We start from the raw sequence: 25,829 nt of genomic DNA, 5'->3' as shown, positions 1-25,829 counted from the left end.
TTCAGGGCACTTGAATTATTGCTAACTACACAGAAAGAAACGCTTCAACCTATAAAACCCAATTCCAGAACAGCTGTTTTGAACTTAAACAGATCAATACACAAAATAAAAACCAATATGGTACATCACTGTTAGAAATAATTGTTCCAATAACTACTTGTGACTACTAGGATTAAAAAGTACATCAAGCAATATTTTACTAATGCATAAATTTATGGAAGCTATTTAATTAACAACATTTTCCACTGCTTAAATATTCAAATGTAGGAGAATTTCTAATAGTATTTGAGAGAAACAATTTACTCCATTAAAGAAGTAACTCAATTCAACAAAAGGTGTAGAGGACAGTGAATTTCTCCAATTCACCCCGGAAGTAGAGTTGTTATATGAAAATGGGGCTTATCTTCATGACTTAGTTGCCCAGCCACTACTTTTCTTGATAGTTCTGTCCTTTAAATAATTACACTTGCCAGTATGTGCCTGTGACTGTCTTAGTCCATTCAGGCCACAAAATATCATAACCCAGGTAGCATATAAACAAGAGAAATTTATTTCTCACAGTTCTGGAACCTGGAATCCAAGATTAAGTTGCCAGTAGATTTTGTATCTGGTGAGGACCTGCTTTCTGGTTCATAGACAGCGCTTTCTCCCTGTGTATCCACATGGTAGAGGCATGAGCTAGCTCTCTGGGGTCTCTTTTATAAGGGCACTAATTCTAATTGTCCTCATAACTTAATCAACTCCTAGAGGTCCCACCTCCTAATACCACCACCTTGGAAGTTAGGATGTCAGTATATAAATTTGGGGAACACACACACATTCAGAGCATACTAGTGACCAACGTACTTTGCATCAAATGTAGTCAAATCTAGCCCGGGCATGGTGGCTCACGCCTGTAATCCCAGCACTTTGGGAGGCCAAGGTGAGTGGATCACTTAGCTTAGGAGTTCAGGACCAGCCTGGCCAACATGGTGAGACCCCTGTCTCTACAAAAAAATGCAAAAATTAGCCAGGCATAGTTGTGCACACCTGTAGTCCCAGCTACTTGGGAGGCTGAGGTGAGAGAATTGCCTGAGCCCAGGAGGCAGAGGTTGCAGTGAGCCGAGATTGTGCCACTGCAGTCCAGCTTAGGTGACAGAGTGAGACCCTATCTCAAAACAAACAAACAAAAAAAAGGAGTCAAATGTAGAACCGATCATATTCCAAATGAATATAGACAGTTTTGCCCTTCCTCCATTCTTATTTTACTTTTTCTTTCGATCTCATATAAAGTTAAAATGGAAGGCTGTCTTTTTCGATATGTGCTTTGTCCTTATCTTTCCCTCATTCATTCAATTAATGGCCATTTGTTGAGCAATTATGAGCCACACACTATTGCAGAATGAAGCTAAGAACTCCACCACCTAAACTGTCAGGCCCCTTCCTTCCCTTTTTATGCCATACTCATATTAACCAGGGATTTTAGCGGAAGAGAAATGTAATTGTTTGTTTGATTTAAGGCATATGTTTCTAGAAGGTGTCAGTTCATAGGAAAACATGTTTTCTAAGGAAAACGTTTGATGATAATGATGGAAAGGTTCTAAGTCAATGACCTCCCATGTAAAACAGAAAATTTCTCTCCACTAGAAATTAGAATCCTTGTTAAACACAACTATAAGAGTGTTAGTAAAGCAGTTTTGGATCAGAAGCATTGAGAGTAACAATTGATATGTTGACATGAAAGAAATTAGCATATTAGTGTAGACTTGCTAAGTTGACTTGTGACCTCATGGGATGCAGTAAACAGGGTCTTAGAAGAATTGTACACAACTTACAGGAAAAGTTCAAATGTATGTGTTTGTGTTCTAAGGAAGATAAGAGCTGGACGGCATCATATTAAAGATTGCAAGTAGCTTGAAGGTGTTGAACACTAGATGTGTTGAGGTTGGCACTAAAATATGCAGACTTTCTAAAGAAGGGAGGTGGGCTATTCCTAAGACAAGCTAACATTTACAGTGTTAATTGATACAGTACCTTCTTTTCCCACTCACATCACAATCATCACTGAGCTCTTCTCTAATAGAAGACAGTAAGAAACTTAAAGGAGGCAATAAACCTCAGATTGTAATTCAGCCATCAACCTAAGTTAGCTAGAAATCTTTTCAGAAGACCTAGCTACCAAGAAAAGCTACTACTGATGTGCTATCAAAGATTATTTTCAGTATTTTATTTCAAACTATATAGCTTAAATTTTTTGAAAGAAATATCTGTTACTCAAGGCACCTAATATTTCCTGGATAAATTATTACAGGCTTTCATTGGTTATTCAACTTTCTATTTATCAGATTTCTATAAATGCAGAATAAGTAACAGTTTTATTCTTGAAAAAATGGAGTATTTAAACTTGTATTTATCTAAATGACCAGAAAGTATATTTCTCTGTGACAGCTTGATTCTGTTTTCCCAGACTGTTATTTTTCTCCAATGGTTTATTCATATCAATCTCATTTTATACATTCTATTTCCTGAATTTTGTCAATATAAACCCAGAATGTTTAAATCTATATCACTAACAGTCTTCTGAATTAACCTGCTTTCATTCCTCAATATCTTGCTCCAAAATCATATAACCATTTCTAATATATCATCATATTCTCAGTAATTGAAATCTCTTTGCTAGAACATGTAAGGTCAGTAAGAGGAATTCAGATACAGGAGATTTAAATCAATTCAGATCAACACCTACTGTGACAATCTCTAAAAATTAAATTATGATGACCCTGTAGTTCTAATTATGCAATATCCTTCATGTCAAAGATAATGCTGTTTAACTATGTCAGTAAATAAAATATCTGGTATTTCATCTAAAATTTCTGGCTAGCGCAATCTCCTAGCATCATTCACATTTGCTGTATAGCTCCCAAACTGTTGACAACTTACACTAAAAGTTATGATCTCTGGTGAATGCTGTACCCCTCACTGAAGGCTGTTCTCTGAAGGCAAGTCCATTTCTACATCCCACACCATTGAGTTACCAGAACACAGCACAGCAGATACCATACGATATTTGCAGAACTAAAGATTAAATATTAAATAAATATCTATATGTGCTTTCTTCCTTTTTGGCTGTTAACTATTAAATAAGCTTTTATACAACATGTTGTACAATGTTTAATGAAACATGCTTCTCAGAGCTGAGGGTCAAGAAAAAGAGATATCTATCCTGATAGTCTGATTCCTCTTAGAAAACAAAAGTTATGAAAGCCACCAATTTTTCCCTTTGACTTAGGAAGACTTGTATTCAACAGTTCAGCCTTTCTCATAATGGACCTCTTGAAACATGCCGTCTCACCCCAACACCCCTTTTAGGACTCATAGAAGAGAGGTCCAGGGATGGCATTGATGCGATGAGGAAGAACACAGGGAGGATATAATTCTCCTAAGCAGCTTAGCTGTAAGTTCCAATACTAGAGCACTCTGTCTCAGAAAACTGTTCCCTTGCAGTATATACATTTTCCAAAATCCTATTTCATGACTATTATTAATATTATTATTACTATTATTTTAATCTGGAGACTGACACTCAGAGAGGCTTACGGAGTTGACCAGAATAAAGTGATCAGGAGCTGATTTCTAGCTCCAAAATCTGTATATTTCTAGCTCCAAAATCTGTATATTTCCCATTGCACTATATTCATCTGATGTAAATATACTCTGATGTCAGTTCAGAATTTGAAGAGTTATATAAGGAAGAAAACCTAATACAAATCAGTTTTCTACCAGCCTACAGTTGCATTAAATTCACTTCAGTCCGTAAATTGCTCTTACACATTTGTTTCCAAGACATTTTCCCAGAATTATCTGTTCCAAGACAAAATAATTTGTGATTTTCCATTTTTAATGCCATCATGCTATTTTCTATGAAGTACAAATAATTCAATCCCTTCTCCTTTCTACAAGGACAATAATTCTGTTTTTACCTACAGAACAGTGTCTACACATTTGTGAAAATTCATTTATTGTTGGCGGTGGCAGGAGTGGAAAAATATGTGTTTTCACTACTTGGTGTACCTAAGAAACGAATTAAGTATAACAAAAGTGAATTTATTTTATCTCTCACTGTTGTGAGCTGCCAATAGCAATGGTAATTCCACCAGAAATTGCATGACACATATCTTGTATGTCATTGGTTCTGAAAGTAAATGAACACACATGATCCAGCAGCTGGTTGAACTTTTAAAAAATATTTATGCACAGTAAGACTTGTATTGGCCACAAGAAAGTTTCATAGTCAAATATTTCATCTTTGTAATATTCAAATACTTCAGATCTAGTTATGGGCCAATGTCATTCCACAGCCTTTTAAATCACATATAAGCTGATTACATTAGCAGCAGCGTTCACTTTCATAAAGTAACCAAAGGCACGTCCATTACCCTACTTAAAATAGTATGGCATTTAACAACAGCCAGTTATGTTTTTAATATATATGGTACTCTTTACCCAATGTCTTACCTCTGCTCTTAACTCACAAATCACTCTGTCTTTGCTGTTTTGAGATTTGGATTCTTCCTTTATATTGTCTGACAGTTCTTCCATTTCATCATTATGTTGACCAAGAAGAATGTCAAACTGAAAAAGAAAGCTGAAATTACAATCACAGGATGCTATATAGGGTGGTTACAAGATAATCCACATTAGTCCTTCATTTAGCTTTAGTGTTGTTTTGCTTTTTTCCTATGTGGATTCTGGCAGGCTTGTTGCTGATGATGTAATGATTGTGGTTGAACCGTTTATTGTTATACTTGTAGTTAAAAAATGCTAACCTGTAAAAAAAAATCAGCAAATCTCCATAAATCCCAATTTATCAGTTGAAAAATAGGCAGAACTCAGTTACCTCCACAAACTCTGAAACAATTGACCAACTGGTTTCTAAACTAACCAATTAACCCTCATCTTTTCATCCTGAATATTAGTACCTCAGTATTCTTTGTAATCCTTTTTATGTCTATTTTCTATAAAGCATTAATAGTATATTAATTGTAACAGAGACAAACTTGGGCAATGGAAAAAAGTATATATATATAATATATAAATAAATATATAAATACATTATATATAATATATTATATATAATGTAATATATATTATATTATTAATATAATATAATATATAATATATGTAAATATATATAATAATATATAAATATAAATATATATTATAAAGTATATTTATATATAAGTATATTTATATATAAAGTATATTTATATATATAAAGTATATATATATATACACACACACACACACACACACATTGCTTGGGCTGATAAAATACATGAAGAACATCCATAAAAGCTGCCAATAAATTCCCAGAGAAAATGACTGCAGAAAAAAAACAGAAAGGTGAGAAAAGTCCTACAAATGCAAACAATGATTATTTTCCCACAGCTGTTCTTGAAATTAAAAATTTTCAGCAGAATCGTGAAATTTGATAAATACATAAAATGTGTAGTTGCACACATATATGTTGTTTTTGTTGTATTGACATATATTTTAAGCTATGTTTTGTTGTATTGACATATATTTTAAGCTATGTAGGTAAATGTTTCCATCATCCATAATATGTATGCAACTTGTAACAAATTAAAATACAAAAACTAATGTTATACTATCTGTTTAAAAATACAAAAGTAGTACTCATAATGTTGTTATTAATAATAATAATATTAAGCATGTACTAGTCCCCAGGAACTGAACTTGATATATATTGCCTTAGTTAATGCTAACAGTAATCCTATTTGTTAGGTATTGTTATCATTACCCTTCCTCTACAGAAAAGGGAACCATGTTGTTAAGAGACTTAAGTAACTTTTCTAAATTCACAAAGATAATAACTGGAGGAAGCAAATTTTAAGAAAGTTCCTGCCAAATGCATTACCTGAGTGTTAAACCATTATTGCATCTATAATTATAAACCTAAAGGCCATTGAAATAATTGTCTAAAACGCAATAAACTGATAGCAAGAGGTAGTAAAGGAAACAGCAGAAAATGTCATAGTCCAAGTATACTAGAAATCAACTACAATAATGGTAGAAGCCTGATTTCCCAACACACTACAGAGAGACTCCATGTTCAGAGCTGGTAACATAAAGAGAACACACAGAAGACAAGGACGAGGACAATAGATAATATCACAGAGTTATTTGAAAGTCTGAGTATGCAAGTCCAGCTCACTATCATGGAAGTTAAACAGACAATGTGGCATTAGTCCCTGGCCAAAAGAATATAAATTACTTTGCTAAATAAAACAGAGGACAGTAGAAGAAAAATGAAAGCAACCAGTTTTGGTTTAGATTCACCAAAAGAATATCGAATTCATTTCAGTGATTGAATGCCTCCGTTTAACTTCTGAAATCTTGTCATTAAACTACAGTGAGTTAAATCCAATAATAAACTCTTCAATTGTCAACAGAACTCTCAATGAACTGTACCACTCAAAAGAGAGAGGAGGCAGGAAAGCAAGTTTTTATAAACAACAGCAAAGGAAACCCACACCAAATACCTCAAATAAATCCATATCATTCATCATTGTGAGTGGAAAAATCAAAGATCTCTGTGCATGCGAAGGATACAAGAGTGGCAGAAAAACAAAACAAAACAAGAAAAACAGGAATAGTCAAGGCTGAGATTAAGAAACAGAATGTCTATAGGAGAAAGAAAAAACAGAAGAAAAGGGAGGTCACATGGAGAAGGAGAAAGGACGGAGGCTCTTAAAATAACTGAAGTAAGAGATCATGGTGGTTTTTGATCAGAATAATGGTGGAAATGGAGAGAAATAATTGGATCCAATGTAAGATATAAAAGATAATATTAGTTTAAAAAAAACTACTGTAATCACTATCTTCAACAAAAATATAAGAATATATTACACTCATAAATTAAGGACACAGCAAATTCAAAAATTTAAATAATAAAATATAATCCTCTAGGAAATTTTTTAAATACGTTCAGAAAAAAATTGATTTGGGAAGTAGAGTTTAATACTGGAGTGTACTGAAGTTTGGTCCCAGTGCCTGTTGTGTTTCTGATCTACTCCATTGGACAGTTCCCCTGCACCTACCTCATTTGTACTAATTGAAATGCTGGCAATTTTTAAGTGTCTGTCTCCAGCCTCTAGTTCTCCACTGAACTTTGAATGCACATGTCCAACCTCCTACTCAACACCTCTAAAGGGTATCCCACACTTAACACACTGGAAAGCCAAATTCAGAACTTCTCCCTCAAAACTGTTTCTCTGTCAGTCTTTGTCACCTCAGTAAATAGCAATACCATCCTTCCCAAAATTATTGAATATGTTCTTTATTTCTCTCACATGCCACATCCAAACTAAAGCTAACTAAATCAGCTTGCCCTTCAGAATACATAGTAAATCCAGTTACTTCTCTCCATTTCCACCATTATTCTGATCAAAAACCACCATGATCTATTACTTCAGTTATTTCAGTAGCCTCCATTCTTCCTGCTTCTGCATGTAGCCTCATACTTCCTTTCTCAAGATAGCAACCAAATAAAGCTTTTTAAAAAGCAATTCAGATCATGAAACTCTCCTGCTCAATTTTATTCAGTAGCTTCTCAGTCAACTTATTATATAAATCAAAGTCCTTATTATCCACATGATCCGATAACTCCTCAGCCCTCATCTCCTACTCCTGGTCCTTATGCTACTCCAGACCTTCTGGCTTCCTCACTGTTACTTGTATACTCTAGGCATGGAGGAGTAAAAAAATAAATAAAAATAATAAGTAATAAATAAAATATTATACAACTAAAGCCATTAAAACAATATAGCAGGGAAAATTGATGAACAGATTAATTAAACAACTATACTTTCTCCTTTAAAAACAGAATTACTTTGAACATTTTAAAATTATACTTTGGACTCAAAATAACCTTAATTTTGTCACTTGCCTCTTCAACTTTAGGTTTAGATTAATGGATTTGTAATGAAAATCTATTTAGCGGCTGAAAACTTTAAAGCAGTGGACTTACAGATGCTAACAATGATTAATTTAGTGGAATTATGAATGTCATCCACAACTGATATACCACATTCATTAAGTTGAAAGTGACAGAAATAGAAAATACTCTATAAGGTGAATTACTCAGCATTACAAAGCATTTTCCAAGTTCCTGTCCTTTTATTTAATATTTATTTAGTATATTCTCTGGTAAGCCTTCTTTTTTTCCTGTGTTTTTACCATAATATAACTCCAAAATCACTGTTTAAAAATCCTCTGTTTGTACTGCAGTGTTTATGAAAATTTAAACCAGGCAATTTGCCATATCCTTGATCTCAGAAATACCTGCTATAATTCACTTCTGGAAAATTATCAGTACTATATATAAATATGTATTCTATATTCAGATAAGCATGGAATGGAAAAAACTGAAGACGATGTCTAAGAAACAAAAGTGTTGTGTAACGTAAAGTGTTTTCTTATTCATATAAGGTAGAAAAAGAAAAATAATTACAAAAAGGCAAAAAAGTAACACATCCTATTGTCATTTTGCCTCACATTTTAACCTTCAAAATGATCTAAAAGGATTAAGTAGTTAATGCAGACTCCAAAGTTCTGCTATTTGTGAAATCATGCACCAAATATTTAAGTCAATATTATGAACCAAGTAGAATTATTCAATCTCCCCGAACACCAAATCTACCATTTCTCCCATAACTTTCAACAAATGATCTTTCAACTTCTTTCATAGAGAAATAGGAGCTAAGGACCTCCTACTTCCTGTGATGAAATATACAAATTTGCATGTCTCCACAGAGACATCCCTTCTAAAATATCTCTTCTAAAGTCAAAGTCTAATCATTTCAGTTGTACTTAGAATTTCATACCTTTAGGGTACTTGGCAAACTCATTCTAAGAGTTGTTTCTCTCGTGTATCTTGAAATTTTCTTGGTTTCTTCCCCATTAACATTTAATTGCTCAATATTTTCCATTTAGGTTGGGGATGAGGGAGTGTGGGAGATCAAGGGTCGAAGGATAATCTTTTCTCTATTAATATTATGATTATACTTTAAGTTCTGGGATACATGTGCAGAATGTGCAGGTTTGTTACATAGGTATACATGTTTCATGGTGGTTTGCTGAACCTATCAACCCATCATCTAGGTTTTAAGCCCTGCATGCATTTGTCCTAATGCTCTCACTCCCCTTTCCCCCCACCCACCCCCTGACAGGCTCCGGTGTGTGATGTTCCCGTCCCTGTGTCTATGTGTTCTCATTGTTCAAGTCCCACTTATGAGTGAGAACAAGTGGTGTTTGGTTTTCTGTTCCTGTGTTAGTTTGCTGAGAATTATGGTTTCCAGAGGTCTCAGAAATAACGCCACACATCTACAACCATCTGATCTTCGACAAATCTGACAAAAACCAGCAATTGGGAAAGGATTTCCTATTTAATAAATAGTGCTGGGAAAACTGGCTATCCATATGCAGAAAACTGAAACTAGACCCTTTCCTTACACCTTACACAAGAATTAGCTCAAGATGGATTAAAGACTTAAAAACATAAAACCTAAAACCATAAAAAACCTAGAAGAAAACCTGGGCAATACCATTCAGGACATAGGCATGGGAAAAGACTTCATGAATAAAACCCCAAAAGCAATTGCAACGAAAACCAAAATTGACAAATGGGACCTAATTAAACTAAAGAGCTTCTGAACAGCAAAATAAACTATCATCAGAGTGAATAGGCAACCTACAGAATGGGAGAAAATTTTTGCAATCTATCCATCTGACAGACTTCTAATATCCAGAATCTACAACGAACTTAAACAGATTTACAAAAAGGATAATCTTTTATCCAGTCTTGGAGCTTCCACTCAAGTTCTTTGTTTCCTCTTACCATCAAGTGCCTTGAAAGAGTTGCTGCACTTACCTTTCTCGTTCGCTTCTGCTACCAGCATTCCTCATACTTTCCACCACACAATATTCAGTTCTGCCCTTACTTGACTCCTTGGCAGAATTATACACAGTTGACAATGCCCTTGTTCAAAGACTCTCTTCCTTGGGCTTATGCAAAGAATGGTTTTCCTGCTTCCCTCCTGCTTGGATTTCTGTGCAGTTTTCCCTTTTCTATGTCTTGCTTGGTGCCAATCCTCAATGCCCCAACCCACAGTCATCCCATCTACTGTCATGGCTTAAGCCATCATCTCTCTGCTCATTGTTCAACTTTCCTTTCTACATTCATAAATCCAAAATCCTACCAAACACTTCCAACTCAACCTCAACATATTCAGGACCAAATTCACTGTCTTTTTCCCTCACGTTTTTCTTCTTGTTGCTGTGTTCTCTTGGTGAATGGCCGCCTGGCTGATAAGGTCAGAAATCTTTAACTTCTCCTTCTCTGTCACCTCCCCTGTGTCTTCAGGCATTTGCAACATCCGTTTAATCATCAATCATTGTCACTTCCTTCACCTGAATATTTCTCAGCTATCCACATGCCTCCTCCATCACCAAGCTCAGGACACGTGAATATTTCTACCTAGATTATTGTAACAGGCTCATAACAGTTTCCTCATCATGCTCACCCCCCAAATCTCTTCTTCACACTAAGTTTGAGTCATTTTTTGAAATTGTGATCAGATTGACCTTGGTCAATACATTTTATTAGCTCTCCCCATTGCCTTCATGTTGATACACACATCTTTAATGTGGTTCTTGGGATAAGTATTGAATATCAGTTAGCATAAGGGTATATGAGCAAGTATTTTATAGTTAGTCAGGTTTGGTAGCAATATATTCTTATGAAAGGTGAGGAACGTAAGAAGGAAATGTGTCCAAAGAGTAGACTCAAATGCAGTGGGCCCAGAAATATATGTGACTGCAAGGTTAACATTCCAAATAATATGTATTATTTATCAATGCACAGAGAAGTCTTCAAACGGGCAGATAAGCCACAGAGAAGCATTTTATGCCTTAGATCGTTGCTTCAAAAAATTTAGCCAAAATCCCTTAAAGTAGATTTTACTTAATTCCCTCCATTAACCTTAGAGAATGGTAGAAAATACATTGAATTATGTTTAGCTTTAACAAATAAAAAATGTATTGTATTTTTCAAGTCAAAATAAGGATGTCAAATGACTTATCTCAGTGGTCTTTTGTTCTCTTGCTGATGTATTTTTTAATTTTTAAAGTTTTTGTTAAAATGGTTTATTTATTGAAACTCAAAAATAAAATTTTTAGTGGATTTTAAATATTTACTTTTTATAAAATGAGTATTTTAACTGAGTTTTAGAAAAAAAAAAGTATATGGACTTGGAAGCATGAAATTAAGAAGTTTGTTTTTCTGGAAATGCAGTAACAAGAAATACCATTGAGAAATAATATGCTCAATGATAATTGTCTGGATTTTCCTCTTGCGTCAGAAGCCATATATTTTCTCCCCAAAACAGCAGCTCCAAGAACTAACTAGCCTTTTTTTTTTTTTTTTTGAGACGGAGTCTCACTCTTTCGCCCCAGGATGGAGTGCAGCGGCACGACCTCGGCTCACTGCAAGCTCCACCTCCCGGGTTCACGTCATTCTCCTGCCTCAGCCTGACGAGTAGCTGGGACTACAGGCGCCCATCACCACGCCTGGATAATTTGTTTGTATTTTTAGTAGAAACAGGGTTTCACCGTGTTAGCCAGGATGGTCTCGATCTCCTGACCTTGTGATCCGCCCGCCTCAGCCTCCCAAAGTGCTGGGATTACAGGCGTGAGTCACTGCGCCCGGCCAACTAGCCCTCTTTATCTCCCTCCAGCTGGGATAGATTAATTCCCTTCCACTCCCTCCTCTCTCTTCTTGCAATAACGCTGTGTCGGTGTTAAAGGCCTGGGTTCTGGCCAATGAACAGAATTGTCCTTTAGACCAGCAACCCACAGGCAGTGGCACCAAAAGTCTCACCCCCAGCCCCCAGGACGGAGGCCACAGAGCTGGCAGTTTCCACTGTCTCAGGGAGAAGGAGCCAAAAGCTGACCCACAGCACAAATCAGAGCCCAATATGGAGAGAAAATAAGTGCTTCTATTCCCAGAGCAGGCAAGCTGTGGGCAGGAAAAGGGAAGATTTTGCAGCCACTCCATATTTAGAAACAAGCGGAAGGCCGGGCTTGGTGGCTCACGCCTGTAATCCCAGCACTTTGGGAGGCCGAGACGGGCGGATCACGAGGTCAGGAGATCGAGACCATCCTGGCTAACATGGTGAAACCCCGTCTCTACTAAAAATACAAAAAATATTAGCCGGGCATGGTGGTGGGCACCTGTAGTCCCAGCTACTTGGGAGGCTGAGGCAGGAGAACGGTGTGAACCCGGGAGGAGGAGCTTGCAGTGAGCTGAGATCGCGCCACTGCACTCCAGCCTGGGCGACAGAGCGAGACTCCGGCTCAAAAAAAAAAAAAAAGAAAAAAGAAAAGAAACAAGGGGAAAACTGGACCCTTTTCCACTACTATGATCTACTGCTACTAGCTCCAGGGGATCTGAAAGCCCAAAAGGATCTAAATAAATCAGGAGAACTTTGTCCAGACTGGAGATAAGAGTGACAAATGGGAGGGTAGGTGAACTTAATAGTGTGTGGAAAGATGACGCTGGGAACGTCAGCTCTTCACATGGCTGCCAGCCCTACAGACGACAACACAGTAAGAACCAAGACAACCATTCTAGACTGATGTAGCTGTGGAATCTTCAAGGCTATTCCCAGGTACCACATCAAGTGTGAGATCCCACTCCAGGTGTGATACATGAGAGGGAAGAGGACTGCAAACTTAGCTGTGGTGGATCAGTGCTGGCCCCAGACACAGGGACTTCACAAGTTTCAAATAAGACTCAAAGTTCCCAGGGAGCAAAAGCACCGACATACCAAAAAGACAGACCTGTGCACTCAAAGCAATACCAGAGCCACGGTGGCACATGGACGTCGCCATGGGAAGAGGCCAACTGTAGACAGTGCTATGGGAAGATAAAGGGCGGTTTTAATCTATGTTCTTATTCCAGAACCGCTCCATCTCTTTTTTAACTGAGGTTCCCAAAGGAGCAGCTTTTCTGATACAGACCAGGGGGCTAAATTGGGCTCAGAGGCAAGGACAGCCAACATGTCTTTGCAAGAGTACAACCATCTTGCGTCCGGCCTGGACAAAAGTCTACATGTTGACATTTTAAATAGAATGATTATATCACACTTTACTGTAAGCAATGATATCTTAAAAACATAGAAATGTGATATTTGCTAACATCTACTTACAATTTTATATTGTTATTTTATTCCTTCAATTTTTATTATCCCATTGCCTCCAGATTATCATACCATGACATGTGAAATGTTTATACTTGAGAAAGCTTTTACTCTGTAATATGCCATAAAAATGTGGGTATAAAGTATGTATGTATCTATTATTACTATAACCCCCCAAATATTTTAAAAAGTTTCTTTTGGGATGAATTAACCTAATAATTGTTATGTGTACACAATTGCTTAAAAATAAACAAGAAGTGGGTATAAAGTATGTATGTATCTATTATTACTATAACCCCCCAAATATTTTAAAAAGTTTCTTTTGGGATGAATTAACCTAATAATTGTTATGTGTACACAATTGCTTAAAAATAAACAAGTATTTTGATAATTATTAAATGTAAACTAATCTTTTACTAGAAATGCATCTCTTAATGAGATAGATTAACTTTTTTTTCAATTAATTTGTGTGTCCATGGATGAAATTACTTACTGATAGAATGAGATAAGAATTATCATTCTTTTGTTAATGTAGGCATTAAGAAAATTGATCACACATGTTAGATAGACATGGAAGAAGTTTTAGTTTACTAGAGTTGTTGTGTTTTATTAAATATCCTTCTAAATATATGGCAAAGCCACATTTTTAACTAATATCAAAATTTATTTGTAATTATTTATAAACTGACCAGTCTGGTAGATCATATTCTGATATTCTTTTAAAGAGGAAATTAGAAACCACCTGAAATGTCAAAGGTTTGTGACCCATTGATTAGTTTATTTCTCAACAATATTTCAACATATCTCTCTGTTAAATACTCCCAAGTGTTTTTCCACTCTGGCAAAATGCTTCAGAATAATACTAAGAAAAAGAGACGAGTATGCCCTTCATTTGAAAAGTGGATGGAACGTAATATAGGAGAGGAAAACTTGCTTGCAAAGTACTTCGTTAGGCAGATTAATTTATGAATAACCATATATGGAAGTTGTGAATCTGGAATTAAAAAATATATACCTATTCCTGTGAGGAATTATAGGGGGATGACAGTGGTATGATGATGGTAATTAGTCTGAAGTCTGCAAATCTCTCCATAAAACCAGTCGGAGCAGTGAACTTAACAAAATCAAAATTGTAGATGCCTATAACAAAATGAGGTGAAAAGTTATCCCTATGAACCCTAAGATACAAGTAGGTTAAGAAAATCTACTGACACTTCATGAATTGCAGAAGATCGGCATCTATTTGTGAAAATATAAGAAAAGGAACAGGACGTGAGAATATGAGAACCCTTAAGTTGGCAACAGTCATGCTTTGGCAAGTGTGTCAGGCCAACGTGAAAACAGTAAATAAAACTAGGAGCGTTCACACGTTTTCACACAACCTGATTTGTGAGTGAATGGAAGAGGCTTGTGGTAAAGTCTAAAGAACTAGGACAATTTTAATCCTGTATACTCTCATAAACAAAACAAAGCAAAACAGAAAACACAAAGCTTCCTTCAAAAACACACCCTCTACTGAGAGGAGAATACTGATAATAGAATTCATATTGATGGGAATAGTGGCAATACAAGCAGAGAAAAGAAATAATCCAGATAAAAGTCGGGTACGGGGCAGAGCCAGGCATTTTTGGAGAGAACAAGGAATATTTGGAAAGAACAAGGAATATTTTGGACATTTCATGAAAATATTAAGAATAGTCAGTTCTGGAGCAGTGAAGCCAGAAAATGTTTCTAGATTCAGTATCTTTTTATTATCAGTACAAAAATTAATTCATGCAATAATGAGCAACAGAAGACAATGATAGTTGAATCATATATGATCTTTTTAAGGACAGAAGGATAAAAATAATGTTTTAAAGATAGTGAAAGTATGCTACTGACAATGAAGTAGTGGAAGATATATGCCACTATAGAAAAAGAAAAACAGAACAAATTTTTAATGCATTCGAAACAAAATTACTAAAGCAATAAATAATATGATGCAGGAAAACCAGGAATTAGAACAATATAACAGTACCCAGGAAAGAATTAGAAATAAAAGAAAAAATCATTACACTTCAGGTCAGGTTTAATTTTCATGAAAAATGAAAAAGCAGGCAGCAGTAGGATCCCAATATCAGTATTTTAAATGAGCTGACTGTACACAAAAATCTCAGTATGCTTCTATCTGGGTGACCCTTCTTGTTTTCTTCTTTGTACTTTTCTGTCTCTTCTATATTGAAAGAATAGAAAATATAGGAAACCAAAAATTGTTTCAGAATAAACTAGAAGGAACAGAAGAGCAAATTAATGCAACAGATGATTCCTTGAGGAAAGATGAAAAGAAATAAAATGCTAAAATCCAAAAGTAATGAAGATAGATTAAAAAGGGTTTCAGAAACTATGACCAATAAAGACAGGCAAAAATAATTCAACATATTTACAATGTTTGCAAGTCTTTCCACTGAAATGCCCTAGAAATAATGACCATCTCAGTAGCAATGCACATATGTATGCACAGATTGTGATCTTAAGATATTTCCCGCTGAAAGAACCCTGGACTCTAAATAAATTGATTTATCCAGGTCTGAAACAGGATGATTCCAGTATATCTTGTCACTCTATGAAGTTAGAAACCTATAAAAAATTGATGTGTTATTACTAATACGTTAATTGTACTCAATAGACAATATAAAGAGGTTCCTGCGTTCTAAATGTGGTAGCTTTTGAATATCAGTAAGGATAATAGAGTAGTAGATTGAAACATGTCCAATAAGTTTAAATCCATGTCTTAATATTGATACTAAAAAAAGATAAATTTATCAAATTTGATCAACATTGAAGAATGGTAGTGATGCAATTCATTATTTTATTACTTGGTTAAAGAAATTGTGGGGTTGGGGGAATGTAAATTTATTATGTGTCCTGACTTATTTAAATGAACAATATATTATATGAGATGAAGTTCTCTTTATTTAAATATTCCAAATAACAACTTGGGAAGAAATAATTGAGCTGGAAAATTATAGCTTTGCAACTCCTGATTCATCTATGGTTCTAGGCAATGAGTATCAGTCCGCTAATACCACAATGAGACACAATCATATATCATGTGCTTCCTAATAGGGAAACACACTGACACATTTCTATGAAAAAGTCTTGAAATTGATTCAAACCAAACCCTTTAAATACGACTTTCATTTTGTAGGAGACACAGAGGATAGAGTAAAATAGCAAACAATACTGCAGTATAGGGTATTGCAAATTAAAACTCTACAGGATAAATGATCTAGTTTTTTTAATGAATAAATTATTAAAAGAGAAAAAGGAGAAATAGATATAAATATATATATAAACACACTTTAAAATATATATCGAATCAAGATGTCTGCCCTTTATTTGATTTCCGATTCAAATAAAGTAAATAATTTAAAAATCGTATTTCTTCGTAAATTGAAAATTTGAACACTAAATATTTAATATTAGCAAATTATTTTTAATTTTTTAGGTTTAAAATGTTATTGTTATATTTAGTGATCAGTAAGTCTATGTTTTGAGATACATGCTGTAATACTTCCAGACAGAATAATGTAGGGTAGACATGAGGATGGGAATAATATGGACAAAAAGTACTGTTCATGAGATTAAAATGATTAAATATGGCTGATGGAAATGTTGGGGTTCATTATAGTATTCTTTCTATTTTTGTATATAGTCAAAGTTTTCCATAATAAAACATTTTAAAAAGTAAACTCCATGCCCACTCTCTATTTATAGGCATACTTGGAGAGCAGCCCAGCATAAAGATTTCTGGTTTATCTTAAAGAGCAAGATCTATTACTCTAAAGTCTTTTTGCCTGTTAGTAATTCACCAACAGAACCTGTCATCTCTTGAAGACATTATTACTCTTTGACATAGAACGTTGTAACATACATGTAATAGGAGGCTAACTTTTTGCTTCTATATATGGTTGTGGGGGTGCAGATGAATATGGATGGTAGTTCATCTAAGAGTTGAACTACTGAATCATAAAATTTTTATAAATAAAAAATATGAAAAGTAATACATCCTTATTGTGTCTATTATAAACGATTCAAATGGTTGTTTTAAATCAGTACTGCTATTTTGTAATACCTAATTCAGTTGCATTAAAGTGAAGGTTCAGTGCCTGTTTCAACAATCCAAGGTTACACATTTTAGCTGATGGCTGATTTTTGTCCACAGAGTCACTGAAAGGCCAGGAAAAAGCCAATTAGAGTCCCAAATAATTATTTATTTTTCTTAACAGAAATATCCACAAGGTTACAAAGGATATCACATGGTCAATAGATAATTCATTATGACTTGCACAGAATATTGATCTGAGAAATGTAATTTGTATTTTATCAAGAAGTTATCTAGCATATATTTCAGATAAAATATCTAATAAGGAAATACAAGATGATGTGTGGTTCTTTATGTGATTGTTTATCAATCTATAACATATACATTTAGAGAGAGATGATTATATAAATTTCTTCAATCAGTAGAAAGAAGTTATTTTCTAAAATTATTGGCAAATACCTAGCTCCTTTACAAATCAATCGCTTTCTATTATTCCATTTTTAATCTAAAAATATGGCTGATTTTCCCTTAAATTTTGAGTTATTTATTTCTAACAGCTTCAGATACTGAATCACAACAAATAATTTTATTTCTTAGTCATAGTCTTCAAATAAAATGTCTAGCAAAGTGCTCCCCAAGATGAGCACCATCAGAGAGAGAACCCTGGGGGCCCACAGAGTATTCAGCAGGGTGGTGATCAGTGCATACTTGTAAGAAAACTAACATCTGAAAGAATTAAAAGTAACAACCTCTAGGATTCACACAAGGACAGTAATAATCATCCCTGTTCTCAACAGCCAGAGTGGAAAACCTCATAATTCACAGTCCATTAGGTAAAGTACTCCATCCAAACGGTTTTTTCTCAGTACTCAGTAGGTAAGATAGCCCAAGGCTAAAGGCTACTCTGGTATCATCTAACAAGACTTAAAATCTTCAAGACATGAAAGATGTTTCCAGGTAGTGGAATTAGGACTCAGAACAAAGGTTAAGAATAATTATAAAAAGATGAAAATATTTAGCACCCAACAAGGTAAAATTCATAATGACAAGCATCCAGTCAAAACTTATATGTCATGCAAATTAATAGAAAAATATGATACATAGTGCAGACAAAAAAAAAAAAACATTTAAACTGCTCCAGAAAAAAAGCACAAGTGATAAAATAAGCATGGTAGTTGTCAAAAAAAACCGTAATGTTCCTCTTAGCTTGACAAAACTTCAGACAGATTTACTTGTGACTATAGCCCCTGACTTCCCTTTTCTTGGAGCATGTATTTTTAAAAAGAAAAACAAAAACTTGCGAGTTATTTCTCTGCCCCTTTAAGGAATAAATATTTTCCCATCTTCTTGACAGTTTTATATCCCAGATGTATTTATTCCAAAGATCTGAAAGCCATCTCCTTAAAATGTATGTATTACAAAAGATAGCGATCCTATTTCTCCCTTTCTCTGTGGCAAGGTAGAAATCTTACTTCAATGGGTGCCAGTTAGCAAAGATAGATGGCCAAATCACAGAGAATAACATTGGAAAACTGAGGCATACCTCAAAGTGATGGATACAACCCATTGATCAAAACTCCCTAACATCCTCCAGTACTTTTCCAATAGCCCACCCTAGTGAGACCTCAATGACTGCCAATGGACAGATGGTAGAACAACTTCAAGCCACCTACTATACTGTAAATAGAGTTCCTGGCAAAGAGGAGGGGAAGTTAAATATTTGAAAAATATAATGACCAGAAATTTTCCAAATATAATAAAAAGTAGAAACCTGAAGATCCAAAAATTTCAACAAATTCCAAGCACAAGAAATAGGAAGATCATATCAATGTACATTACATTCAAATTGCTTAAACCAGTGATCAAGAAAAAAGTGTTAACAACCAGAGAAAAAAAGACAATTTGATATGCACATCAATGATGAATCTCTATGCAGGTATGCTAAGTAACAGAAGATAGAAGAAAAAAGTAAACACTGTAGGATTCCATTTTTATACAATTCTAAAAATGCAAACTAATCTATGGTGACAGAAAATAGATCAGTGGTTGCCTGGCGGGGGCACACCATGTGCAGACATCACAGGTAACAAAAGTGATTACATGTCTTCAGGTTTATGGCAATATGTTCCTCTCCAGAACTGAGACATCTTCCTGAGGACAGTGGGGAGAATCCCAGATAGATTAAGTCAAAACCTGAGATTAGATTTCCTGAAGTGGATTAGCATGAGGGCATTCATTCTATACCTTAAACTGAGGTATAGAAAAAAAAAAAAAGACTAAAAATAAAAACTTCAGAGTGTAATGATACATGCACAAAGTTGTTTACTGAAAAATTGTGCACAGGGACAAAAGACGGAAAAAAAGGATAATGTGCACCATTAGGAAAATAATTCAATAAATTGTGGAATCATCACGTTGTGAAACCTTCTGAAGCCATTCAATGTCACTAGTTTCCTTGGACTTTTGGCCATGAGATGTTCAGTAAGAAAACCATTCATGTGATCCAGTACATGAAAATTACAAAATACTATAGGTATCTGTACACATTTGTCTTTAGTTATATGTACACATATACTATGAGTATATAAGTATATAGTTATTCATACATATTGGCATATGGTTTTGTATTGAGCATTAGGAAGATAAAGGAATCTGCAGTGAGTGATACAAGGTAAGTGGATCATGAAAGAAAGCAAAAATGTATATGCAAAAATTAAGTCTACAATAATTTTTTAATGTAGAATAATAGATATAAATTATATAAATGCTTTGTGTTCATATATACATGTCATTATTTAAAAGAAAATAGAGAAAAAATAAAGAATGGATCATTATATATACTGTATATGTGTGTATATATATACTGTATGTGTGTATATGCTGTATAAGTGTGTGTATAAACGTGTGCATTCATGCATATATACATACACAATATATGTGTATATATAAAAAACACATATAAAGTTCTTTATTTTCATCCATAATATTTAAATCAATCATAGCTATAAAATAAATAAATCATTATTGTGATTTTAGGAAAATGCCATGTAGAAACATCTTCAAGATATATATTTGAAAGTGATACCATTTTAATTGATCACTTACATTTTAAACTTCATAGATTATTCTATAAGCTCCCTCTCTCTTCCTGCTCCACGACCCTGAGTCCTTCAGCTAATACAGAAGTTGAAATAATAGGATATGAAAGTTAGTGGGGCTGTGCACAGTGGCTCACACCCTTAATCCCAGCATTTTGGGAAGCCAATGTGGGAAGATCACTAGAGGCCAGGAGTTGGAGACCAGCCTGGGTAACAAAGTGAGAAAACCCCTTTTCCAAAAATTTTAAAAATTATAAATTAGCCAGTTGTGGTGGTGCATGCCTGTAGTCTTAGCTAATCTAGAGGCTGAGGCGGGAGGATCACTCGAGCCAGGGAGTTTAAAGCTTCAGTGAGCTAGGATTGTGCCACTGCACTCCAGCGCGAGCAACAGAGCAAGACTGTGTCTCTTAAGGGAAGAAAAAAAATGATACTCGGAAGAAAAGCATGTTTTACATTTTTCCTACAGAAAAAATAGAGTTTTAAAAGAATTAACATTATTTATTTCTTAATTAAATATTGCCTAAAGCTGTACAATAATTACTGCAATATAAAACTAAAGAAAAATGTTCATGTTTGGGTGTATTTTATGAAGTTAAAGTATGTGTTTTAACTTTATCAAGTAAAAAAAGAAATAGTGCCAACTATGGTCACAGTGAAAGATCTTATATTTCTGCAAAGCCTTGGAAATTAAAATGTATTTTTTTCCTCACTCATTCCTTCTCTACCAAACACGAGAAAGTGGCCTGTATTCCTGCCAAATCTGAAGTTTTCACTTGAGAAAAATAATATTTAAAAATTTTTGTTTCTTGCCTCAGACATGACTAACACACCTGAATTTTTCCTATGGGAAAGAGAAAATTACCCCATTTAATATATTTTTAAATAAGCTATTTGGTTTTCAAAAAAACATCATGTATATGTTCTTTATTGAGTTATGACAGAAAAAAGTGCTATCATAGCAGATTACAGAAACTCTGAAAACCTACCTAAAGTGAAAGTCACAAAATTCCATTTTTATGAAATGCCCAGAATAGGCAAATCTACAGCAAAAAAATTAGTTAATGGTATTCTCAGGCTCTTGGGGCTGGAGAGAAAGAAGACGTGACTATTAATGAACACTGAGTTCTTCTTGGACTGATGAAAATATTCTACAGTTGATTATGGTATTAGTTATACAACTCTTTAAATATATTAAAAGCCACTTAACTGTATTTTAAGTGGGTGAATTGTATGATATGAGAATTATACTTCAATAAATCTGTTAAAATATGTAAAGAACAAAGGTTGTTTTATTCAGAAGGATTACAGCATTTATGCCTTGTAACTAAATTTTAAATCTTAAAGAGCTTCTGCTTGGAGCACTCTTAATCAAATGATCCAAAACATAACAGGAGCTTTCACCTCTTAATTCGTCTTATTGACAGCCCTGTCTTAGGAAGAGTCAAAAACCCTACTCTCTCACCTCTTTACATATTTCATAAGTTAACATCGAGTATGTGGTTCAAAGACGAATTTCCTAACCTCAAACTCTGTGTATCAATCTTGCAATGGGGCTTGAACATGTGATGCTGCTTACTTTTTATGCAAATAAATTACTCTTGGAAACACTGTTTCTTATAAAATCTTTTGCTAACCGGGTGTCTTAAAATGTGTTAATACATTCCCTAACTCTCCCGTCACATATGACATTCTTGAAATCTTTGGGAATAGGAGTCTGACCTGTGCAAATATTTTCCGCAACCAAATCACTGACAAAACTTCACTTTCCTTTTTAGGGACTTTGTGTCTTTTCGTGTGAACAGTGCAAACATAAAGAAGCAGCAAAAGCCACTTATATAGAAAAAACAAAAGTCAGAGCAATAGTGAATAGGATAAAATAAGCAGAGCTAATTCTCAGCAACTTTCCTTCCCATGTCCTAAAGCATTCTTTATGTACTCCCATTAAGACTGTCTTCAAGTATCTGCTGATCACTTCTTACTAAGAGTCAGATCCCGAGGTAGCACGAGCCCACAAAGACTTAAAAAATATACAAACAATAAAAAATTTAAAAAAGATGGTTTCTTTCCTCAGGGTGATTACACCCTATAAGCAAAGAGGCATGTATTACAAGTGTGTATAATCACTTCTGCACCTGGCAAATTGAAGTTTTGCTTTTTAAAACATACGGAATTTTTTTTTTATATTTCTGATCTGAGATTGATTGATTCCATAGATGGAAAACTCATGGAGGATATGTATACCTTATTTAACTTATTGTTAATATTGATTATTAAGTTAACTTAAAAATAATTTTTATATGTCTTGTAGAAAAGGTATTATGCTGCCGGGCACAGTGGCTCACGCCTGTAATCCCTGCACTTTGGGAGGCCGAGGCGGGCGGGTCACCTGAGGTCGGGAGTTCCAGACCAGTCTAACCAACATGGAGAATCCCCGCCTCTACTAAAAATACAAAATTAATCGGGCGTGGTGGTGCATGCCTGTAGTCCCAGCTACTCGGGAGGCTGAGGCAGGAGAATCACTTGAACCCGGGAGACGGAGGTTCCAGTGAGCCGAGATCGCACCACTGCACTCCAGCTTGGGCAACGAGAGCAGAACTCCGTCTCAAAAATAAAAAGAAAAAAACAAGAAAAAGTATTATGCTAACATAAAGATACCTGATATTTGTTTGATTTTATTTTCATTTTTGAACTGAAGCATTTTTGATTCTACAAAGGAGAAGAAGTACAATTCCTCCTCTGCACAGGTGGGTTCACAGTGAAGCTAAAAATGTTTCAGGGCACTTCTCTTGTCTAGTTCTCTAACAGGACGTTGACAGAGGTCCTAGCAGAATGTAAATATGATCACATGTGTGCCGAAGTGCAAACACACACTTTAAGTGTGTGTGCTTATAGCACAATGTGTGCACTGGGTCACAGCACTATAAAGAAGAGGGCCACCTAATGGAGTCTTGGGGTTAACCTAAAGGAATGCAGAGGACCATAAATAAAGGTTTCATTGAGTCAGATTTATTTTTTCTTTTACAATTTGGGGATAAAGAAAAATTCGGAATAAAAGTAAATATTTGAAATGAGAAAACAATTCGCAAATTTTGGAGAGCTCACAAATACCATTAAAAAAATCACAGAACAAAAAACCAAACACCGCATATTCTCACTCATAGGTGGGAATTGAACAATGAGAACACATGGACACAGGAAGGGGAACATCACACTTCGGGGACTGTTGTGGGGTGGGGGGAGGGGGGAGGGATAGCACTGGGAGATATACCTAATGCTAGATGACAAGTTGGTGGGTGCAGCGCACCAGCATGGCACATGTATACATATGTAACTTACCTGCACATTGCGCATAAAACCTAAAGTATAATAATGATAATAATAATAATAATAATAATAATAAAAGAAAAAAAATTAAAAAAAAATCACAGAAAACATAATAAAAATCTAGAAAACATAATAAAAGTTCTAGTAATAATTTAAAAATAACTAAAACTTTTTCCTAGCTTTTTGGCTTTATATACTATAATCAACTTTTAGTATGAGAGTGATATAGTAATATCATTTTTCATAGATAGCATTTAGACTTTTTTCCAGACTTTTTCCAAAAGTTGATCATTTTTTGACAATTTCAACACAAAGTTCTATTTCTTATTTGGAATATTCACTCTTTGAAGTTTCTATCCCACAAATGTAGGTATTCTTAAAAAAGTATATTTTATGTAATTTTCATTTAAATGTATGGTGCATTATCAAGTACATTTCAGAAATGGGAGAACTTTCATATTGACTACATATACATAAGAAACAAATCAAAAATATATTTCACTATCTACAAACTGTATGTAGTCTCAACTCAACTTCAACTTGGCAAGATCACGAATATTTCCACAGCTCCTTCATGTCAATCAGAGAAGGAAGTAAGAATATTGGGTGAAAAGTCAGAGTCGAAACAGACAGAGATATTAACAAGTGTGTTTCAATTATCTTATGAAAATTGCACAAAAACACATGTGATCATATTTACATCCTGCTAGGACTTCTGTCATAGTCCTGTTACAGGCCTGGATAAGAAAGGGGCCCTGAAACTCAAACCTTTTTAGCTTCACTGTGAACCTGCCTCTACAGAGGAGGAATTGCACTTCTTCTCCTTTGTATAATCAAAAATGGTTTCGTTCAAAAACAAAATTAAAAATAAATCAACCAAATATCAAGTATCATTATATTAGCACAATATCTTTTCTACAATACATATAAAAATATTTTAAGTCAATCTAATAATCAATATAAACAGTAAGTTAAAGTATATACTTCCATATCCATGAGTTTTGCATCCATGGATTCAATCAATCTAACATCAGAAATATTCAGAAAAAAAATTCTATGAGTTCTGAAAAGCAAAACTTGAATTTGCCAGGTGCCAAAGTGCTATGTTGACGCCACATGAATGAAATGGTGTGTAGGAATTATAAGTAATCTAGCAATGGTGTATTAGGAATTATAAGTAATCTAGATATGATGTAAGTATATGGGAGGCTGTGCATAGGTTATACGAAAACACTATGCCATTTTATGTAAGGGACTTGAACATCTGTGGATTTTGGTATCTGCAGAAGATCCTGGAAACAATCCCCCACAGATACTAAGGGATGACTGTTTCATTTCAAATCTGAAATTACAAACTAGAAGCACACATAACTGTTTCACTGCCAATAATAAACCTAGTAAAAGAAGGAAAAAAAATGAGTGGGAAGAAGCTGGCATTGCAGCCAGTACACTTAGGTCAAGTTGTGGCTCTTTCAGTAAGATTGGTGCACGAGTCAAGCTTCTGCAGAGAAACAGAACCAATAGGATGTGTGTGTGTGTGCACGTGTGTGTGTGTATTCATATATGGACATATAAACACATTTATATATATTTAGAGACATTATATCTGTAACTGTATGTTAAGAGATTATAAATACACCCAGATCTAAGATCTGCAAGTAGCAAACTGGAGACCCAGGTTGATGGTGTAATTACAATCTGAAGTCAGAAAAAAAAAAAAAAAACAATGTCCAAGCTCAAAGGCAATCAGGCAGGCGGAGTTCCCTCTTACTTATGGAGGCTCCGGCTCTGTTCTATTTGGACCTTTGACTGATTGGATGGGTGCCACTTGCCCTCGAGAGGGCAATCAACTTTACTCAGCCTATGGATTCAAATGTTAACCACATGGCCTAGTCAAGCTGTCACATAAAATTAACAGTCATAGTTGGGATCTCCATAACATCCTCTAGCTTTGCAATCTGATATCTGAAAGCAGCGGATGTCAATGTATACGTAAAAATAATTAGATTCTCCAAAGCAAAGAAATCTGAGAAGCATCTCTAATCGATTAGAAAAAAAATCCCC

At 34.8% G+C, this 25,829-nt stretch overlaps 1 protein-coding gene and 1 pseudogene across 15 annotated transcripts in view; both read right to left on the bottom strand.

The window, feature by feature from the left end:
* CCDC102B (coiled-coil domain containing 102B) overlaps positions 1-25,829 on the bottom strand; it is a 376,391-nt gene that overhangs the window by 213,321 nt on the left and 137,241 nt on the right. For all 15 annotated transcript variants that reach the window (XR_010137621.1, XR_010137622.1, XM_063716943.1 and 12 more), the window contains one exon: positions 4,495-4,611. Coding sequence is in view for 13 of the 15 variants with exons in the window: in XM_063716943.1 (XP_063573013.1) it covers positions 4,495-4,611 (117 nt within the window). In the remaining 2 variants the exon portion in view is untranslated. The remainder of the gene's footprint in view (positions 1-4,494; positions 4,612-25,829) is intronic.
* LOC100443409 (succinate dehydrogenase cytochrome b560 subunit, mitochondrial-like) lies at positions 12,482-13,143 on the bottom strand (annotated as a pseudogene).

Source organism: Pongo abelii, chromosome 17 (assembly GCF_028885655.2).
Source record: "Pongo abelii isolate AG06213 chromosome 17, NHGRI_mPonAbe1-v2.0_pri, whole genome shotgun sequence".
Taxonomy (NCBI): Eukaryota; Metazoa; Chordata; class Mammalia; order Primates; family Hominidae; genus Pongo; species Pongo abelii.
The sequence above is the reverse complement of the archived record's forward strand: the minus strand, read 5'-3'. Positions and strand labels throughout refer to the sequence as shown.